The 22,353-nt window shown below is 46.2% G+C and overlaps 1 protein-coding gene across 1 annotated transcript in view; it reads left to right on the forward strand.

Annotated features, from left to right (window-relative positions):
• grifin (galectin-related inter-fiber protein) overlaps positions 1-22,353 on the forward strand; it is a 34,787-nt gene that overhangs the window by 6,706 nt on the left and 5,728 nt on the right. Inside the window, exons 2-3 of the mRNA XM_080206068.1 lie at positions 4,487-4,566; positions 20,955-21,117. Coding sequence (XP_080062194.1) covers positions 4,487-4,566; positions 20,955-21,117 — 243 coding nt within the window. The remainder of the gene's footprint in view (positions 1-4,486; positions 4,567-20,954; positions 21,118-22,353) is intronic.

The raw sequence follows: 22,353 nt of genomic DNA on the forward strand, positions 1-22,353 counted from the left end.
AATCTTTATTCATCTGATTGTGTTTTATTACTCACCTCTGTTGCAAGGTGATCGTATAAGAATTTGTTGTTGCTGCAACTGTACAGGGCACTGGTGAGGCCGCAGCTGGAGTACTGTGTGTGGTTTTGGTTGCCGCACTTGCAGAAGGATATGTTGGCCTTGGAGGGAGTGTAGAGAAAGTTCGCTGGGCTGATACTGGAGATGAGGGGGTTAGACTAGGTCTGTACTCGTTGGAGTTTAGAAGGCCGAGGGGGGATCTTATGGAAACGTATAAGATAATGAAGGGGATGGATAGGGTAGAGGTAGACAGATTCTTCCCACTTAGAAAGGATAGCAGGACTAGAGGGCACAGCCTCAAGATAAGGAGGGGGGGCAGTTTAGATCAGAGTTGAGGAGGAACTTCTTCACTCAAAAGGGTGGTGAATCTCTGGAATTCTCTGCCCGTTGAAGCGGTGGAGGCTGCCTCGCTAAATATATTTAAGTCACGGGTAGATAGGTTTTTGATAGACAAAGGAATTAAGGGTTATGGGGAGAAAGTGGAACTGATCCACTTTCAGATCGGCCATGATCTTATTGAATGGCGGGGCAGGCTCGAAGGGCTAGATGGCCTACTCCTGCTCCTACTTCTTATGTTCTTATTTACAGAATGTTATTACACACTATTCAAAACATTAGTTGTCTTCCCAGCTCCCGGGTTGTAATCTTCCACATGTTACAATTGTGCAACGTCAAGTTTTTAGCCAAAAGAGACAAACTTGGAAATTAGGATGGAAAAGGGACTATCGATGCTGTGAGGGATGTAGGATTTAGAAGCAGAAGTAGGCAATTGAACACTTGGAGCCTGCTCTGTCATTCAATCAGATCTCTTCCTGGTCTCTAATCCACTTCCCCACTTGTCCCCCATATTCCTTTATCCCATTTTAAAATTAGAAATATATCTATCGCCTTCTTGAAACTGTTTAATGATTCAGACTCCACCGCGCTATGGGGCAGCAAGTTCCACAAATTCACCACCCTCTGTGAGAAGTAATTGCTCTTCACCTCAGTGTTAAATCCACCACACCTCTCAACCTATACCTGTGACCTCTTGTTCTAGTTAGTGCACAGACAGAGATTATACTGGAATCAATGTTTGCTGCATTAACTTCTGAAGTAAAGTATATTTATTAGTGTCACAAGTAGGCTTACATTAACACTGCAATGAAGTTACTGTGAAAATCAAATTTTCTTGTGGGTTTGAAAGAGCTCCCTTGGGTCTTTCTTGCCCCAGGCTTTTCTCCACTGCTGACTGATCAAACCTCTCATGTACCTGCATCCCAGGCCGTAGCCTCATGGCTGAATTCCTGCCTGTCAAACGTGTGATGGATTTGATCTGGTTCACCTGGGTCAGCAAGAAAACTTAGACTGCGCTAAAATGTAGGCTTCAGTTCCTGGCTTGGGTCACTGTCTGTGTGGAATCTGCACATTCTCCCCATGTCTGTGTGGGTTTCTTCTGGGTGCTCTGGTTTCCTCCCACGGTCTGAATGACGTGCTGGTTCGGTACATTGGCTGTGCTAAATTTTCCCTCGGTGAACCCGAATAGGCACAAGAGTATGCTGGCTAGGGGATTTTCACAGTTACTTCATTGCAGTGTTAATGTCAGCTTACTTGTGATACTAATAAATAAGTTTTAAAAATGAGCAGAAATTTCCTTTGATTAAATATCGAGAATAATGGTGTCTTCTGTTCCCACTCCTACATGAAACCAAATCATTTGCAAACTTGGTGTTATAATTCACCCCAATTGAGTTCAAGGTTTCAGTTTATTTATTAGTGTCACAAGTCAGCTTACATTAACACTGCAATGAAGTAACTGTGAAAATTCCCAAGTTGCTGCACTCTAGGGCCTGTTTGGGTACATTGACGGAGAATTTAGCACGGCCAATGCACCTAACCAGCACGTATTTTGATTGCGGGAGGAAACCGGATCACCCGGAGGAAACCCACGCAGACACATGGAGAATGTGCAGACTCCACGCAGATCCAAGCCGAGAACTGAACCTGGATTCCTGCTGCTTTGAGACAGCAGTGCTGACCACTGTGCCATTGAGACATGTATCTGCCCACATTATTAAAAGTGTTTACTTCCTCCTCCATAACATTGCCCCATTCTACCCTTCCCTTAGCTTATCTGCTGCTGGAACCCTCGCCTGTGCTTTGATTACCTGGAGACTCTCCAATGCTCTCCAGACTGATTCTCCCATCTTCCACCCAACATAACTCTCCATCTTCACTCGCAGCATCTTGTTCACTCATCATCCCTGTGTTCACACAACCGCACTGGCCGCCCCATTCCAACAAAGCCTTGGTTTTCAAATTCTAATCCTTCTGATCAAATCCTTCCTGCCTCTGCACATCTTTGAAGTAGAAATCATAGAATCCCTATCGTGCAAAAAAAAAGGTCATTCAACCCATCCAGTCTGTACTGACAACAATCCCACCCAGGCTGAATCCCCACAATCCCGTATATTTAACCTGCTATTGCCCCGACACTGAGGGGTAATTTAGCATGGCCAATCAATCTAACTTGGCAGGAAACTGGAGCACCCAGAGGAAACCCACGCAGACATGGGGAGAATGTGCAAACTCCACACAGGCAGTCACCCAAAGTCAGAATTGAACCCAAGTCCCTGGCACTTTGAGGCAGCAGCGCTAACCACTGTGCCTCCCGAATCTCTGTGCTCCTCCAATTCTGCCAAGTTGCACAGCCCTGCTTTGAATTATTCCATCATTGGAAGCCTTCAGCTGTCTATGCGCTGAAACCCCTTCCCTAACACTCTCACTCTCCCAATTTCTTCTTCCTATTTCACTCTACCTGTTTGACCAACCTTTCGCTCTTCTCTCCTAATATCTTGCAAAAGACTGGCTCGACATGGAACAAAAGCAACAAAATTTGACCAACAATCTTACATGATTAATCGGACATAAAGCATAGCTGACAATCCAGCCTTCATTAATGTTCACCGCTGTTTCCATAACCAGATAAATATTCACTTTCCTCTCAGCTGATTTGTTACTCAGAAAGTTCTCATTTATAATTTTCACTTTTAGCTTTGTATAATGGCCATAGAAAGGATATTGCTACAGTGACTGACAGAACCAACCATTCGCAATAACAATTGTGAGCTCCGAACATTAACAATTTTGTTAGCTGTCACAAAGATGATGCATGTGGGGAAATAGGGAACAGCAAAATAGTTCATGCAATGGAACAGTTAACTTTGATTTGATTTGATTTATTATTGTCACATGTATTAGTATACAGTGAAAAGTATTGTTTCTTGCACACTGTACAGACAAAGCATACCGTACAGAGAGAAGGAAAGGAGAGAGTGCAGAATTGGAGCGGCACGGTAGCACAGTGGTTAGCGCTGCTGCTTCACAGCGCCAGGGACCTGGGTTCAATTCCCGGCTCGGGTCACTGTCTGTGTGGAGTTTGAATATTCCCCTCGTATCTGCCTGGGTTTCCTCCCACAGTCCAAACATGTGTGGATTAGGTTGATTGACCATGCTAAAATTGCCCTTTAGAGTCCTGTGTAGGTTAGAGAGATTAGTGGGTAAAATATAGAGGGATATGGGGCAGGGCCTGGGTGGGATTGTGGTCGGTGCAGACTCAAGGGGCCGAATGGCCTCTCCCTACCCTGTCGGGTTTCTATGATTTCTTTCTTTCTAATCATGGTGAGGGTGGTAGAGAATATCCAGTGCCCCCTGCGAGGTAGTTTGGTGCGAGGTAGGTCCCTTCAAATGTCTGATGGCAGTAGGGAAGAAAATGTTCTTGAGTTGGTTGGCACGTGACCTCAGACATCTGTATAATTTTCCAGATGGAAGACGGTGGAAGAGAGCATGTCTGGGGTGTATGGGGTCTTTAATTACGCTGGCTACTTTTCCAAACAGTGGGAAGTGTAGACAGAATCAATGGATGGGAGGCTGGTTTGCGTGATGGACTGGGCTATGTTCACAACCCTTTGTGGTTTCTTGCGGTCTTGGACAGAGCAGGACCCATACCAGGCTGTGATATAACCAGAAAAAAACCTTTTCTATTGTGCAAATGTAAGAGTGGGTGAGAGTTGAAGCAGACATGCCAAATTTCCTTAGTCTCCTGAGAAAGTGGAGGCATTGGTGGGCTTTCTTAACTACAGTGTCAACATGAACCAGAACAGATTGACTCTGACAATCAGCCCAGCTCGTCCCAGATCTCAAGCCCGTGGGGGAATTACGTGAAAGCAGTGTGATTGGAGGGGGTAAGGCTTGCATTTTGGGAATTTAGTTCTTTAGAAGCCAATTCTAGAGCCCTACCTTAAATAATCCCAAAGATATTGACATTCTCATCTAATCCTTCCCACTGCAGGGCAAACAAATTAGCCAGGGAGGAAACAAAATGTGTAGACTTGCTTACATAAAGAGGAATGGATTGCTTTAATAAAATGCTGTTTCTGTTTGTGGGCAGTTTGAAGCTTTGTGTCCTGAGGGCCTATGTCCTGGTTGGAATGTGACTCTGAAGGGTGAACCAACCGCAGAAGCCAAAAGGTAATTAAAACGAGTGTGCCTCCTCCCACTATCACCGTTGATTCAATGGCTAAGCCCCACAATGTTTACGATATCATCGCAACCAATCCATATCATTACAGAGTCGGTCTCTTCCATTCGCAGTGGAAGAAACTTAAAACATTTCTGCAGACAAACTGGGGTTTACACTCCTGATCTCCCTCAGTAACCTACTCTGGAAGTTGTGTGTGTGTGTGTGTGTGTGTGTGTGTGTGTGTGTGTGTGTGTGTGTGTGTGTGTGTGTGTGTGTGTGTGTGTGTGTGTGTGTGTGTGTGTATATAGATTTAGGGTGAGGGTGTATATAGATTTAGGGTGAGGGGAAAATTAAATTACATACTCCTCCAAGCTCAAAATGGGACCCCACATTTGAGCTACTCATCGCTTCGTCTTCCCTCTATCGCTCCCTATCTGTTCTCTCATCCTTTTCTTCACCCATTGACACAAGGGAGAAGCAGAGAACTGAGGATGTCTCTGCAACCATCAGCCGGAGAGCAGGGGGCACTGGATATCATGGGAATCCTTGAAGATGGAGATCTTCCAACTATTCAGTGACGGAATTAAATATCCCACAGCCACATGATGTACACTCATGATGTCAGCTGTGAGCCTAATATGATCTTCTCCATAATAATTCCTTAAAGCATTCTTACCTTGACCATTCTAACTCATGTCTTTAATTTCCCACAGGGGATTAAAGTGGGATAGAGATTCATAGAAGCCCCACAGTGCAGAAGGAGGCCATTCAGCCCATTGAGTCTGCACCGCAATCCCAGCCAGGCCCTATCCCCGTAACTCTATATACTTGCCCTGCTAGGGTTAATTTAGCATGGCCAATCAACCTAACCTGCACAGATTTGGACTGTGGAGGAAACCGGAGCACCCGGAGGAAACACACGTAGACAGAAGAAGAAAGTGCAAACTCCACACAGACAGTGACCCAAGCCGGGAATTGAACCCGGTCCCTGGTGCTGTAAGGCAGCAGTGCTAACCATTGTGCCACCCTGCCGATGCAGGAGGGGTATGGAAAAAGAGTGGAGTCCTCCTGAGGGTACACCATCACGCAGTAACTCAGGTACTCCTACTAACTGGGACTAACAAGGTGGATGGTTGGGTTTTGACTGGGTGACTCACACATCAGAACCGAGCAAGAACAAACCATGGAAACGGGAGCAACTGTGGAGAGTTTATGTCGGGGGCCACACAATGCTCGAGACTCTTCTCCATCAGGCACAGGCACTGGGGGTTGATTTTGGGCCCACTCCCATCATGCGTGCGAATGCCAGCAGGGTCTCAAGACCCAGAAATCATAGATGTTGCTCGTGAGATTGTGATTTCGGATTTTTCTCACACCTCGCTGGTGTTATCATCAAGTTCACACCCATAACAGGCATGAACCTGATTTTGATAGTGTTAGGGATGAGAGTAGAAACTCCAAGATAAATTATGAAGTTAGCCTGGATCCCAGCCTCTTTCGATTTTACCATTAATGTAAGCATGATGTGTTTCGCTCTAACTATGATTCTGTCGATGCCACTGTGAAGCTTTCATTAAAGCTATTTTATTTAACAACATCGCTTAACTATAACAAAAAGAACTCACGTAACTTTAGCAATTGAAACACTTAAACATGACAGCTCTTAGCTGCTAGATATCTCTATTAGTTCCAATTAAATCAATATCCCCGTAGACATAAAATCCTCTTCAGAATCAGTTTGCAAAAACACATAGGCATATATGAGTTGCTAGTCTTCAAACCTTTTAAAATCTCTGGATAGAAATACAGAGAGACTTCTGACCCTTAGACAGCAGCCTCCAGAGAAACACCAGTTTTCACACAGCAGAACCCCAAAGAGAGAGAAAGAGGGAGAAAATACCTTTTGCCTGTTGCTAACCTCAAAAAAGAGCTGCTGCTCTGATCAAATTCAAAGTGAAACTGTCTGATTTTTTTTTCCCTCTGTAAGCCTAGCTCCTCCCATTAGCATATGACACAGTCATACCAATAATCAAACCCTATTCTGAAACCCCAGGGGACAACTCAAAAAAAAGATAAGTCTGCATTAACTCAGATTACACCAAACTCCCCAATAATTAGCAGTATTTATTCTTCTGGATTCTTAGCATGAGTGTTGACAGTTGCAGATAAGTCAGCACCATTAAACAGAGTTGAATCTCAACATCTCCTGAACAAGGAATATGACACAAATACATTTCTAAACTGCAGAGTATTGTCATAACATATTTCAATAAATTTGAATATTATTAACATGCCCCTCACCAAATATTGACCTCTGCCATATTTTCAAACTACACCAATGTGATTTCACGTTGGCACGATGTTTTTTGCAAGCTGATTCTGAAGAGGAGTTCATGTCTATGGAGTGTATTGCTTAAATTGGAACTAATAGAGACATGAACCTGTATTGGGGATCCACCTGGGAGTGCAAAGCTGAGTATATCCGCAGGGGAGAGGGACATAGTCAGGCAGTGGCCTGGCTGTGCCCTCTGCCACTGACCCTTGGCACATGTTGGCACTGCCAAGTTGGCACCATGCCCAAGCCAACCTGTCAATGCCATCCTGGTCCAGAGGGCAGACCCCAGTGGGAGCCTCATGAGAAAGGAGGAGGATTCATTCATATGTGGTGGCTGGCCAGAGCCGGCAATGTGTGTTTGGTGGGGTGGGGGGGGGCGGGGCAGTGTTAGGAAAGTGGATACTGTCTCTGACTGTGGGGGGAGGAGGTGGAAGCGGCCAGTGTTCGATGGTGGAGGAGGGGGGCGGGTTGGAATGGCTAATGAGCATAGGGGGAAGGAAATTTAAAACTTAAAAAAAAATCTGAAAGGGCAATGATTGTGGGGGGAGCAATCAGAATGATTAATGGCTCCGATTGTGGGGGGATTCGGGTGAGGTATCAGAGTTGAGTGCCAGCTCCAATAGGGAGGGGTGCATGTTGTGGGAGGGGGGGAGGAGGCCCCTGACACCTCCATGGTGAGCTGGGGGTGGGCTGTTGGGGTGAAGTTTTATGGAGTCTTGATCAGATCTTCCTTATGATGGTTTGAAACACACTGCCTTGATTTAACTTTGGCTGAGTATGGTAAGATCTGGAGAGAAAAGAACATCAGTTTCTCTGGAGAGAAACTCGCCATTTTCTCACCAGGAACAGAACTCATTGTTTGGTATAAGTTTGCGGGCTGTGATGGATGCCCCCCTATTGCCACACTGTTGGTAAGTGTTACATCTGCAACGTACAAATGGATTGCAGGAGTCTGTCTCAAACATGCACAGCGTGATATCCTGGCCTTTGCAATGTTATACTCACCCACAGGAAGAGTGGCCACCTGCAAGGGAGCATTAGACATGACAAGCCAAAGAGTGCAAGAACGCTCTTACTCATGGCTTGCATTCTGTGGGTGGAATCTTCTGGAAATTGTCTATTCCCAATCCGACCCCGCCATGAGTCTGCCGTACACGCTCCGGATTAATCTTCCGCAAGGTGACCTCCTAATTGGCCAATCAAGGACACGAGTGAGTACACGGGACTGCTGGACCAGTCAGAGGAACCCATGACATTGGAAGGCCGGCAACCTCACCGGGAGAGGGGAGGCATTCTCAGGAAGAGAGGCGAACTGGGCCAAGGCTGGCAAGAGCCGTTTGGACTGCGGGTTTAACCTCTACCACCTGTGGTGCCATCATTGGGCCACGGAGACTGAGGGTTCAATCTTACCAAAAATAATTCTAAGTCCAGGACAGGCGGGTTTCCATCTCAGTCAGTAACACACACGCTGCCTCTTGTCCTCTGGCTGAATTTGCCCCACGCAAGGGGGGCAGGGAGAGCAGTCTTTGGCAGAACCCTCATGGGCTCCATGAGGGAGAACATACAGACTCCGCACAGACAGTCACCCATGCCAGGGATTGAACCCGGGAACTGGTGCTGTGAGGCAGCAGTACCGTTTGCCACTGGTGGTGCCCTGGTCACATCATGTTCCGCCCGCTTTTCCTTTCATCAGAATGGTGTGAAGACACTCTGTGCCTTATTTCCCCTGCAGGAATAAACCCCGTAATGCAGAGCACAGCAAACCACAACCACTCCTGGACACCCCCAGCAAGCCATTCAGCTCAAAGGCAATTCGGGATGGTCAATAAATGCTGGTCCAGTCAACGATGCCCAGTATTAGGGATGAATTTGTTAAATAACTGGCTGGTGCCTCTTGAAGGGCCTTTCCAAATCAGTGTGGGTACCTGAAGGACATCTTCAGCTGGCCTTGGGTTTGTTCAAAGACACGCCTGGCTGTAATATGGCATTCATTGTATCATTCCTAGCCTGCATACTTGGATCCCTCACTGGACTTTGAAGTGAATTTCCCTGTTCCTCTGGGAAGTTAGCTTCCGGGATAGGTCCGGGTGGGATGTTTCAGGATGTAAAGCATCAATGCATTTTCCCGGGAATCTGGTGCACACCGGTGGTAGTATCTGCCGTGGTGGCACAGGCACCACACATTGATAGTGTGGAAGCCATTGACCTACACACCCAAGCGAACCCAGGCATCTTGTTTGCCACATGTGAGCAGTCGGAGGTGCCCTGCAACTGTAAGAAGCCAGGCCTGAAAGCCCAGTTCACCCTGACTGGCATCACTAATGCAAAGTTGGCATTATTGCTCCCCCCACGCTAAATGAGCTCTCGTGTGTGAAGCATTTGTGAACAGCTGACTGTCAGAGGCCGCTACAGGCTCTCATTGCACCCTGGGACGAGCTCGTGACCCGGTCACTGAAAGCAGTGATGATTCTGACAGGCAGGTGTGGCCGCCAGGTGAGTGGGCAACTGGCATTGGACAACAGATGACAAATATCTGCCAAGCACTGATTTGAGGACCTGCGACACTAAAATTGGAACATGTCAAGGAATCCGATCCTCTGTCTCTGAACCCCATGCTGTGGGTACGACTTCCTTCAAACTGTGCCTAATCACTGAATCAGTACAGCACAGAAGGAGGCTATTAGTATTGTGTCTTATAGTGCCAGGGACCTGAGCTCGATTCTGGCTTTGTGTAGTGTTTGTACATTCACCCCATGTCTGCGTGGGTTCCCTCTGGGTGCTCCTGTTCTCTCCCACAGTCCAAAACATGTGCAGGTTAGGTGGATTGGCCGTGCGAAATTGATCCTTAGGTATCCACAAATGTGTATGCTCGTGGACTTGACCATTGTAAATACGGGGGATTCCAGGTAGAACCGTAGAAAATTTACAGCTCAGAAACAGGCCTTTTGGCCCTTCTTGTCTGTGCCAAACCATTTTTTGCCTAAAAATGGGTATAGAGCAATGGGGAGTGGTGGGCCTGGGTAAGGTGTTCTTTCAGGGAGTTGGTGCAGACTCAATGGGGCCAAATGGCCTCCTTCTGCACTGTAGGGATTCTGTGTTGGCTCCCTGTTGAGTAACCAGTTGGTCCTACTCCCCAACTCAATCCCCATGGCCCTGCAAGTTTATTTTGCCCAACTTCCTTTTGAGATCATTGGTCATAACCCTAACTCTCACAGGCATTGGGTTGCAGGCTTTGTGAAATATCTTCCTTTCATTCCCCATTTATCTCTTGTCCAAAACCCTTAACCCTGGGTCTTCTCGTTCATGCACCATCAGACAGTGGGAGTAGCTTAACTTTGTCTCCCTTTTCCAAATGTGTTAAGTCCTTCCACACCTTGGTCAAATCTACTCTCGTTCTCCTTTGCTCTGAGATGAACAAGCCTCCTGAATTTCTCTAACCCAACAGCTAGGTTAAGTTCCATAAGTGTTCTGTACACACTGGGACATCCCAAACCGGCTTACCTGGTCTTCACTGGCAAGTTGCGAGGAATGTGTGTATCCACAGTTAAACCCACTGATAATATCACTGAAATTGAAAGCACCATTTCGCACAGCATGGTGAGCTGCAGTTCAGTATGGCAACCAATGAGTTAGAGCCAGCATACTCAAAAACTGGGCAGAATCTTAAACGGACCCTCCCCTCACCCCCAAGTGAATTCTGAGACTGGGGGCTAGGTGGAGGGGTGGGGGGGAGGTAGCATATAACTAAATGGATAAGATTCCCCCAGCCAAGCTCAGACACAGTTTCATGCTTGGGCAGGTTGGACCTAAGGCAATGGAAAATCTACCGCTTCACCATTTTATAGCCACTTCAGGACCTCATCCCCACCCAGCCTCAATTTTTAGATTGGCAGAACTGGTTGTGGGTAAAGGGGAAAGTGGCCTTTAGGCTCTTTGGGTGAGATGCCTTTAGAAGGCCTCCTCAGAGTTGAGGCACACCATCCTCTCCCACTCCGCCAAAAGATGTTGATGCTCCAGGACATGCTCCCCCCACTCCAGTCCTATCCTACCTCCCGCACCCTTCCCAACATTGCATTTGCCATTCTCCCAGCTCCGCCACCCTCGTCATCACCAGCCACCCCCGTCCCCCCACCCCACCGCCCCTCCACCCCTTCTCCCAACTTAACTTTCCAACGGTCTTCGAACTTAGTCCCAGGCAGCGCTGTACCCAGCCTGAGTTGTTGACCAATTTGATTGGGCGATAGTTCTCACGGACGAGACCTCCTTCCAAGCATGGACCCAAAACCCACCGACTGCCGATCAATGCCCAAGTGAGTGTTAAATGGAAGTGGGAGGTTGAGGGTCGCTGGCTGCATGTTCGCCATCTCAAGATGGTGAGTGCCGATTACACACCATCCTTTAAATTCTGCCCACTGTTAACATGCGGGCTTTAAATGCCACACCCATTCCCAAGCCCATTCACTGCTTTAAGTTGGAATCCACCTTCCTGTCTTTAGCCCATGTTATAGACTCTGACCACCGACTCCATCGCCATCCTTAACCACTGTAAAAGGCTGATACAGCGTATTGCAGTCTTGGCTGTCCGTGGCTCTGATCTGGACCTCCCACCTATATCCAGTCCATCAGAAAAGCCGCTTATCTCCACCTCTCCCACCTCAGCTCTTTAGCTGCAGAAACCCTCACCCTCGCCTCTGTTATCTGCAGTGTTGACCATTCCAATGCTCTCCTGGCTGGCTTCCCAAAAACTGAGCTCACCCAAACCATTCTTGTCCATCAGCGTGCTCGCATCATGTCTCATTCACCCCTGAGTTTGCTCTCCTACAGAGGCTTTGTCCAGCAATGCCTCCTTTTTAAAAGTCCCATCCCTGTTTTAAAACTGTTCCGTGGCATCACCCCTTCTTACCTGAGATGTGTGAGCCAGGCTAAATTACCCCTTAGTGTCCCGAGAAGTGTCGGTTAGCAGGGTAAATACATGGGGCTACGGGACAGGGCCTATGTAACTTGCTCTGTTGGAGAGTCAGTGCAAACTTGATGGGCCAAATGATCTTCTTCTGTACAGTACGGATTCTAACCGGAATTTTACCGCCTTGCCTGCCCCAGAATTGGGGTGGGCGAGACTCGCAGAACAACATTTTCTTTTGGCCTCGGGCAGGATCTCACGAGCCTTGGGTGGGCAAGGTTGTAAAATTCTGGTCTATGATTCTACGATCTCTGCAAGCTCTTAAATTCTCCAAGAGCTCCGAATTTCTCCAATTCTGCCCACTTGCACATCTCCAGTTTTATCTCACCATCATTGGTAACTATGCCTTCTGCAGGCTCTTAGCTTTGGAATTCCCTCCCTCAACCTCTCCTCCATCTCTATCTCTCTTACTCTCCCTTCCTTTAAGGAGACCTCTATCTGCACCTTGTCCGAATATCTCCTAATCAGGCTGGGTGCTGAATTTAAGCATTGCCAGCACCTTGGAACATGGAAGGCGCTAAAATGAATGCAAGTTCTTTTACAGACATTCATAGGAGCTGCCTCGAGTTGATGTAAAGGATCTGTTAACATGGTGCTTTGTATTAAAGGAGACTTTTGGCACCAACACTTTCATAGTGCATTGGTGGACCTGTCACTGAAGTGAACACTGCAGTTCTTGCTCATGCCATGTTACCAAACCAGCATCTATCTCATTGTCTCCCTTTCAAACTCATCTCTTCCTCTCTGTCTGATCTCATTCTCCTTCTTTCCTCTGTCTGTTGTTAGCTTTCTCCCTTTGGCCTTTCCATCCGACTGTTCTCACTTCATTAAGACTGTTACGCAGCGTTGCTAAATAATAAAAATTGACACTGCAGCATGAGCTCAAAGTCAACAATCTTTACATTTTGGCAAGTTCATTAAATTTGCCATGACAGGGGACTTTGCGAATGGAAATGTATCGCTGCAAAAGTGTGAATGTAGAGACAAGGGTTGCACCTAAAACGCATGAATTGCAGTCCAGTTAAAAAATACAGTCACATGTTGAGATCACGTGCTGAAGCTATTCTTCAACACCCAGTGAGATTTGGAGAAAGAGCCGTGATTCAGGCTTTTTTTTTCCAGCTATCTGCAATGTTGTCCAAAAGAGACATTATCTAAGACCGTGGGCTGTGATTGCCCAAGCCCACGCTTCAATGCTGAGGTATTTAAAAAAAACTCGCACAGAAATTGCTGGAAACACTCAGCAGGTCAGGTGGTGCCTGCGGAGAAAGACTGAGAGTTAAGGTTTCAGATCGATGACCTTTCATTCGAACGGAAGTATCTGCAGTGGAAGACACGGCACCAGGCAGTGAAATAAATCCACCACTGAGAGACTGAGTGCCCCATACTTAAATGTTACGGATAATTGATTTTCTGAACACTCTTATCCTGCGCATATTTTTGACCACAATGATAATCTGGACAGGAATTTGAAGTGTGTTTTAATGTGAACATTTCATTGCATAATAGGATGACATGTTACTAAACGTACCATTGAGCAGTCATGGTATAGAAACATAGAAACTAGAAGTAGGAGTAGGCCATTCGGCCCTTTATTTTGATCATGACTGGTCATCGAATTCAGTATCCTGATTCCCCCTTTCTCCCTATATCCCTTGATCCCTTTAACCCCGAAAGCTGTATCTAATTTCTTCTTGGAATCAGTTTTGGCCTCAACTACTTGCTGTGGTAGTGAATTCCACACTGGGTGAAGACATTTCTTCTCACAGTTCTGAAAGGTTTAGCCCTTATCCCCAAAGGGGCCACAGTACATGATATCACTGGTCCTTCACACCACACTCCCACCTTGGAGAATTTGGCGACCAGACAAATATCCCTTTACTGCAGGGAAAATCCCACCACCGAAAGTGGTAAGATTCCAGTCCTAGATTCGTGGAGGTATATAGCACAGACAAAGCTCCTTCAGTACATCATGCCTGTGCTGGTCAAAGACAAACCATCTAACTATTCTAATCCCATTTTCCAGCACTTGACGAAAGGTCTTTGGCCTGAGCATTGGGCTGGATGAGATGGGGAGGGAGCGGGGTGGGTGGTGAGATTAGAGAATCCAGCAAGATGAGTTTTCCTCAGTTGCTGCTGGGTGTGTAACAGTAAGATTTGATTTCCCTTTTCGTCCTGTTTCCTGCACCGATAGACTGGCTGTCAGTCTGTTAGGCCTTCAGTACCAGACTGAGGGAGAGGCACAAAGGTTGACGGTGGGAGGTGGGCGATGGAAAGGAGCAAAGAAGATCAGGATTGGATTGGATTCCCCATGGCAATGCATCGAGCAATCAGAGTCAACCTGTCTGGTTGGAATTTAAGCAAAAAGCTTTGCAGTTAACTGTTCCCTGGTACATTCTCCATGACAATGCCTCTAACAATCAAAGTCCACTTGCCAACCAATGAGCACCCTCTTTTCATGCGGTATAAATTGTTGTTCTCAGTGGGATTTGGTATTCTTGCGATCCTGTCCTGATTAGTGCAGTCAATAGAGTGGAAAATTATGTCTCACAAATTTGATTGAGTTTTTTGAAGGGGTAACCAAGTAAGTAGATAAGGGCAGTGCAGATGATCTTGTCTACATGGACTTCAGCAAGGCCTTTGACAAGGGTACCACATAGTAGGTTGTTGCATAATGTTAAATCTCAGGGGATCCAGGATGAGGCATCTAAATGGATACAAAATTGGCTTCTTGACAGAAGCATGAATATAGGAGACATGGTTAATAAGTTTGCAGCAAGATTGGTGGCATAGAGTACAGTGAAGAAAATTATCTCCAATTGCACTGGAAGCTTGATCAATTGGGCCAGTGGGCTGACGAATGGCAAATGGAGTTTAATTTAGACAAATGAGAGGTGATGCATTTTGGTAGGTTGAACCAGGGCAGGACTTACTCAGTTAATGATAGGGCATTGGGGAGGTTACAGAACAAAGAGATCTCGGGGTACATGTTCATAACCCCTTGAAAGTGGAGTCACAGATGGACAGAGTGGTGAAGAAGGCATTTGACATACTTGATTTCATCGGTCAGAATATTGAATACAGGAGTTAGAATGTTTTGTTGAAGTTGTACAAGACATTGGTGAGGCCACGCTTGGAATGCTGTGTGCAATTCTGGTCACCCTATTATCGAAAGGATATTATTAAACTAGAAAGAGTGCAGAGAAGATTTACTAGAATGCTACCAAGACTTGAATTATTTAGTTATAAGGAGAGGCTGGATAGACTGGGGCTTCTTTCTCTGGAGCGTGGGAGGCTGAGGGGTGATCTTATAGGGGTCTATAAAATAACGAGGGGCACAGATCAGCTTGATAGTCAATATCTTTTCCCAAAGGTAGGGGAGTCTAAAACTAGAGGGCATAGGTTTAAGGTGAGAGGAGAGAGATACAAAAGTGTCCAAAGGGCAATTTTTTCACATAGAGGGTGGTGAGTGCCTGGAACAAGCTGCCAGAGGTAGTAGTAGAGGTGGGTACAATTTTGTCTTTTAAAAAGCATTTAGATAGTTACATGGGTACAGTGGGTATAGGAGGGATGTGGGTTAAATATGGGCAATTGGGACTAGCTTAGTGGTTTTAAAAAAGAAAAGGCAGCATGAACAAGTTGGGCCGAAGGGCCTGTTTCCATGCTGTAAACCTCAATGACTCTATCACTCTAACTGTAAAGCTTTCGCTTAAAATCAAACCAAGCAGGATGTCTCCAATTGCTCAAGGCATTGCCATGTGGAATCAGAGCCAACAAAGATTTGGTATTCTTGTGAGTACAAGAGAAAGAGATTTGACAGGATACCTGCTTTTTTTCTGTAGCAATACCAAAGTTCTGGACTACCAAATGGCCCAGGAATATCCTAAAAAAGAGTAGCAGTTCTTGGATCAATATATGTATTTAGCAAACTAGCTGATCATAGCAAGAACAATGTGGTGCTCAGTTGTTCAATTGACCTGTGTTTGGTTGTGTAATCTATGGTCAATATGTGGGGCACAATTTTATCATCAAGTTGCACCCATTTTCGGGTGTGAAAACTTGCTAATGTTCGGCATGAGGTGATCCACGCGATCCACACCCGCCTCCACGCCTGTTCCTCTTTTACCGAGGCCCAAAAATGTCCATGATCGGGACAGCACCCGAAATGCAAAATTGCTTGCGTTTAAATTGACTTAATGGGCTGCACGCCCAACCTGACCGGCACTTCCCCCTTTACTATTGCTTCACCCATCCAAAATCAGCGCGAAGCAAAAACCCTCCCCAAAAGTCCGATACGGGGCGCTCCAGTCAATGAGGAGGAGATCTCATTGAGACGTATAAGATGTTGAATGGGATGGATAGGATAGAGGTGGAGAGACTCTTCCCGCTCAGAAAGGACAGTAGGACTAGGGGGCACAGCCTCAAGATAAAGGGGGGGCGGTTTAGAACGGAGTTGAGGAGGAACTTCTTCACTCAAAGGGTGGTGAATCTCTGGAATTCTCTGCCCGTTGAAGTGGTGGAGGCTGCCTCGCTAAATATTTTTAAGAAGCGGGTTGATGGGTTTTTGATAAGAGAGGGGATTAAGGGTTATGGGGAGAGGGCGGGAATGTGGAACTGATCCACTTCAGATCAGCCATGATCTTATTGAATGGCGGGGCAGGCTCAAAGGGCCAGATGGCCTACTCCTGCTCCTATTTCTTATGTTCTTATGTTCTTATGTAAGTGCCGAGCATCCGATGGCTCTCTGCTTGAGAGTTTCGGGAAGAATTCATGCCACACAAGTGCCAGGCAATGACTGACTATCTCCAACAAGAGAGATTCCTAACATCTCCCCTTGATATTCAATGGTATTACCATTGCTTGACTCGCCCACTTTCAACATCCTGGGGCGGGGGGAGGTTATCAGAAACGAAACTGGATCTGGGGTTGCCACCCCTCCAGGATTGGCCTGGAGCTTCCAGGGTTTAAAGATTAATCTCCAGATCAGTGTTGTGTGAGACACTAGAGAAAAAAAAATCAAGATATTAAAAAATATATTAATTTTTGTCATAATCTTTACGTGTTCCCCCTCAGCAGACATGAAAATACTAAAAATGAGGGAAAAAAATGGCTGTTTGACTGACAGCCAAGTATCATCCAATTGGGTAGTAAATATTTTGCTTTCAAATTGGTGTCGGAAGGCACCACGTCGCAAGGGTGGACGTGTCGGTGAACAGTGGCTGGAGCAGGAGACAAGTCATGAGATAAAACCTCCAGAAATACATTTAATTCCAGCTGGCAATCAGAACTGGTCTAGCCATTATAAACACAGTGACTACAGGTCAGAGGATAGGAATTCTATGATGAGTAACTCACCACCTGACCCCCCAAAGTGTGTCCACCATCTGCAAGGCACAAGTCGGGAGTGTGATGGAATTCTCTCCACTTTGCCTGGATGGGTGCAGCTCCAACAACACCCAAGCAGAATACCATCCAGGACTTTGAGCCTGTTTTATTGTTATCCTATCCACCAACTTTCCAACGTTCACTCCCTCCACCATTGGTGCCCACTGGTAGCAGTGTGTAGCTTCTATAAGATGCCTTGCAGCAACTGATCAAGTCTTTTTCAACAGCACCATCCAAACCCGTGACAAATACCACCTAAAAGATCAAGAGCAGCAAATGTACAGGAACATGACCACCTCCATGGTGGCACAGTGGTTAGCACTCGTAGTGCCAGGGGGCTGTGTTTAATTTCGGCCTTGTGTGACTGCGTGGCTTTTGCACATTTTCCCCATTTCTGCATGGGTTTCCTCCGGGTACTTGGGTTTCTCATCCCACAGTACAAAAATATGCAGCTTAGGTGGGTTGACCGTGCTGAATTAATCCTTTGAGTCCAAAAATATGTAGGTTAGGTGGATTGGCCATGCTAAATTGTCCGTAGGTATCCAAAGATGTGCAGGTTAGGTGGATTGGCCATGCTAAATTGTCCGTTAGTGTCCAAAGATGTGCAGGTTAGGTGGATTGGCCATGATAAATTGTCCATTAGTGTCCAAAGATGTGCAGGTTAGGTGGATTGGCCATGATAAATTGTCCATTAGTATCCGGAGATCTGCAGGTTAGGTGGATTGGCCATGATAAATTGTCCGTTAGTGTTCGAAGATGGGTACGTTAGGTAAATTGGCCATGCTAAATTGTCCCTTCGTTTCTCAAATGTGTAGGGTTAGATGGATCAAGTGGATTTTTTACAATCTGAACGTGTGGACTCATGGGGTTAGGGAGGTGGGGAGTGATTCCCCCAAGTTAACACTCGCAGACGTAGTTCACATGGATACAACATTAACCTGAGTAAAATATAAAGGGGACTCGGCATGTGTGGAGCAAAACTCCAACAAAATATCCTGAAGGAGCGGAAAGGAACCGAGAAGAGATCAAAACTTCTCAAAAAAAAACAACAGAAATAACACGTGGCTGTCCCATTGGATTTGCTGAAACATTTCTCAGGAAATAAACACTAAGCTCGCTCTACAATGGGCAAGGGGATCCATGAGGCCAAGGCATGTTCAAAATCTATTCCATAAATTTATCAACACAACTCCCTGGAATAACTTACTCCAGACTCTTGGGCACACGGGTAAATTCTCCTGACCAGGAATGATTTTGAGTGCGAGAAAGGGTCACAATCTCATGACCCCCTAAGGGATAAGTGTGGGTTGAGACACTCACTCAAAAAAGTTCAATCAAATGTAAAGTGGAGAAAGACCGCCCTGATGTAAGGTCACAGAACTGGATCATTAACTCTGTTTCTCTCCCTTCAGGTCCTGCCAGATCCAGCTGAGTATTTCCAACATTTGTGATTTTTGTTTTAGCAAGTAGGAATTTTGTCTGGAGTTCTGGGATAACTTCCACGTCTTCTCCAAATAACACTGCATAATGTTCAATATGCTTCCAGAGGGTTGCTAGACAGGATCACAGTTTAACATCTCATCCAAGGGATGCCACCGTTGATAGCGCAACACTCTCTCTGTACTGTGTGATAGGTCCAGCTCAAATGCAGAAATGTGGCCTGAAGTTACATCACACTGACCCATAGATTTTTTAATGTATCCTCTTTGTTTGTAGGATGCCAACACCGCTGTTGTTCTTTTTAATTCTTTCACAGAACATGGGCAACACGAACTAGGCATTTCTAATGCCAAACCATAATTGCCATTGAGAAGGTGAGGGTGAGCTGCCTCTTGGAGCCACTGCAGAGCATGTGATGTAGGTGCACCCATAGTTCCGTAAGTGGGAGGATTTCCAGGATTTTGACCTAGCAACATTGAAGGAATGACGATATATTTCCAAGTCAGCATGGTGTGTGACTTGGAGGGGTGTTGCCATGTGTCTGCTGCCCTTGTCCTTCAAAGTGAGAGAGATTGTGGGAGCTGCTGTTGAAGGAGCCTTTGTGAGTTCTATACTGTATCTTGTAGCTGGTACACACTGCTGTGTGTCAGTGGTGGAGGTAGTGGATGGCGAAGCTGGTAGATGGGGTTCAGTCAAGCAGGTTGTTGTATTCTGGATGGTGCTGAGCTCCCTGAGTGCTGTTGGAGCTGCACCCATCCAGGCAAGTGGAGAGCATTCCATAACACTCCTGATTTGTGCCTCATAGATGGTGGGTAGGCTTTGCACAGTCAGGAGATGAGTTGCTTGCTGTAGTATTCCTAGCCTCTGACTGGTAGCCATTGTGTTTATGTGGTTGGCCCAGCTCAGTTTCAGGTCAATGGTAACCCCAAGGATGGTGACAGTGGGGGATTAAGCAATGGCAATGCCATTGAATGTCAAACAGCAATGGTTCGATTCTCTCCTGTTGGAGATGGGGATTGCCTTGCACTTGTGGCAAAACGTTACTTGCCAGTTGTCAGCCCAAGCCTGAATATTGCCCAGGTCTTGTTGCATTTAAACATGGACTGCTTCAGTATTTGAGGAGTAGTGAATGGTGCTGAGTGTTTGTGCAACCATCGATGAACATCCCCACTTCTGACCTTATGATGGAAGGAAGGTTATTGATGAAGCAGTGAAGATGGTTGGGCCTAGGACACTACCCTGAGGGACTCCTGTAGAGATGTCCTGGAGCTGAGATGATTGACCTCCAACCACCACAGCCATCTTCTTTTGTGCCAGGTATGACTCCAACCAGCGGAGGTTTGCTCCCAATACCCATTGACTCCAGTTTTGCTCTGGGCTCCTTGATGCCACACAAGCTGGTACATAAGCTGTGAATTGGTGTACGTGTGTGGTAAAGCACTATCGTAATGCAACCAACTGAAACATACAGTTTACAAATTGGAGCATTGTCCACTTTGTCAATGATGCTTTCAGTTTTAGATGTTTTTCTTATTGGATGGCGTGATCCAGTTACCCAGTGAGTGACTGAGAGCCACTCCTGCTACGCCGATGCCAATTTCAACCCATAATTCCTGAGGTGTGAGGCATTACTGAGAAGGTAATGACTTGTTCAATGCCCCTGAGTTCATAGAATCCCTACAGTGTAGGAGAAGACCGTTCGGCCCATCAAGCCTGCACCAACCACAATCCCACCTATGTCTTATTCTCGTAACCCCACACATTTACACTGCTAATCCCCTGGCACTAAGGTTAATTTAGCACGGCCAGTCCACCTAACCTGCACACCTTTGGAGTGTGTGAGGAAACCGGCGCACCCGGAGGAAACCCACGCAGACATGAGGAGAATGTGCAAACTCCACACAGTCAGTGACCCAAGCCGGGAATCGAACGCAAATCCTTGGAACTGTGAAGCAGCAGTGCTAACCACTGTGCCACCGTGCCGAATTGTATGGGCCATGATTGTTTTCCCAATCATTCTGTCATCGGATATTAGATCAGGTTTGCGGACGATGCCCCCAGAGTTGAACAGCTCATCAATATTGGCAGCCAAGCCTGGCACATGAATAATAATGATCAGTCACCATGGAAACATGCACCAGCGAGAGCAGGCGCAAAATGAGAATTGGCAAAGAGAAACAAGGAATTGGCCCTTAATGAAGGATTAACCAAGACTATCAAATGGAAATTGAAGTACAGAATCAAATACAATCTAACTGTGTTTTCTCTCCTGGTAGGTTTGAAATCAATTTTGTCTGCGACAGAAGTGAAGAAATAGCATTCCATTTTAACCCACGCTTTACCGAGCCCCAGCTTGTGTGTAATTCCTACCTGGCTAACAAGTGGGGTAAAGAGGAACGGGTCACATCATGTCCATTTGAGGTAGAGGAACCATTCCAGGTAACCATCTAATGATACGTTCTGCAAATTGCCACAACATTCTTTTCAGTGAAACATTTGCAGTGTCTTGCTCAAAGGAAGGCGCCTATATTATCCAAGCCTAAGGCAAAACATTCTTATAAAGTCCGAGAATGATCCTGTTTGGCTCTCTCCAGTTATTTTAATTTATTCATGGGATGTGGGCATCACTGGCTGGGCCAGTATTTATTGCCCATCCCTTGAGGGCATTTAAGAGTCAACCACATTGTTGTGGTTCTGGAGTCACACATAAAGGCCAGACTGGGCAGATTTCCTTCCCTAAAGGACGTTAGTGAACCTGATGGGTCTTTGCGACAATCATTTCACGCTCATCGTTAGATTTTTAATTCCAGATTATTATTGAATTCGAATTTCATCATCTGCCTTGGCATGATGCGAACCCAGATCTCCAGAGAATTACTCCGAGTCTCTGGATTACTAGTCTAATGAAAGTGCCACTACACCACTGCGTCCTCTTGCTGGATTCCATCCCCCAATCCTCAGTTGCTCTCTCGGGTTGATCGAAATGGTGCACTAACCTCAGTCAGTATGGCCACATCCCACTTCTGTACAACAACTGCGCTATCACAGATCTAATCAGTCTCAGCATTGATCCTCAATCTGTGTTGGATCCACTGAGGTCGTCAAAGAATTATTCTTAAGTCATAGCATTCACACCAATCGGGCCAAGTAATGCAACCTGTAGTTGTAATTTCCATGGCCTGCTGTCTTTCCTGTCTTAGTCTCGAACTCTCCTTTCCTTCTCATACAAATGTATTCTTTAATGTTGGCCTTAATTTCCAAGAATGGCAAATACTGCATTAGAAAGTTACACCAACTTACATCAGAGGGAGCAAAAGAAAGGTTTGCATTTTAGTAGCGCCTCTCTTGAACTCAGAACATGTTTAGAGGGGGTTCCTCTTAGCTAGAGTATATGAGGGTCATAGTTCAGCTACTGGCTGTGACGGGGGTGGGGGGGGCGAACGCAGGGGAGGGTGGTAGCAACACCTTATGACAGGGCTGTGATTATTTCTTCAGAGGAGGTCTACAAACCTGATTAATAATGGGCGGAAATAGTGGGCACCAAGACTGAAGGTGCGTAGGTTAGGGGGATTAGTTATGGTAAATGTGTTGGGTTCCTGGGAAAGGGTGAGGGAAAAGACCTGGCTAAGTTACTCTGTCAGAGAGTCAATGCAGACTCGATGGGCCAAATGGCCT

The sequence above is a fragment of the Carcharhinus amblyrhynchos genome, chromosome 18 (genome assembly GCF_965287045.1).
Source record: "Carcharhinus amblyrhynchos chromosome 18, sCarAmb.v2.hapA, whole genome shotgun sequence".
Lineage (NCBI taxonomy): Eukaryota > Metazoa > Chordata > Chondrichthyes > Carcharhiniformes > Carcharhinidae > Carcharhinus > Carcharhinus amblyrhynchos.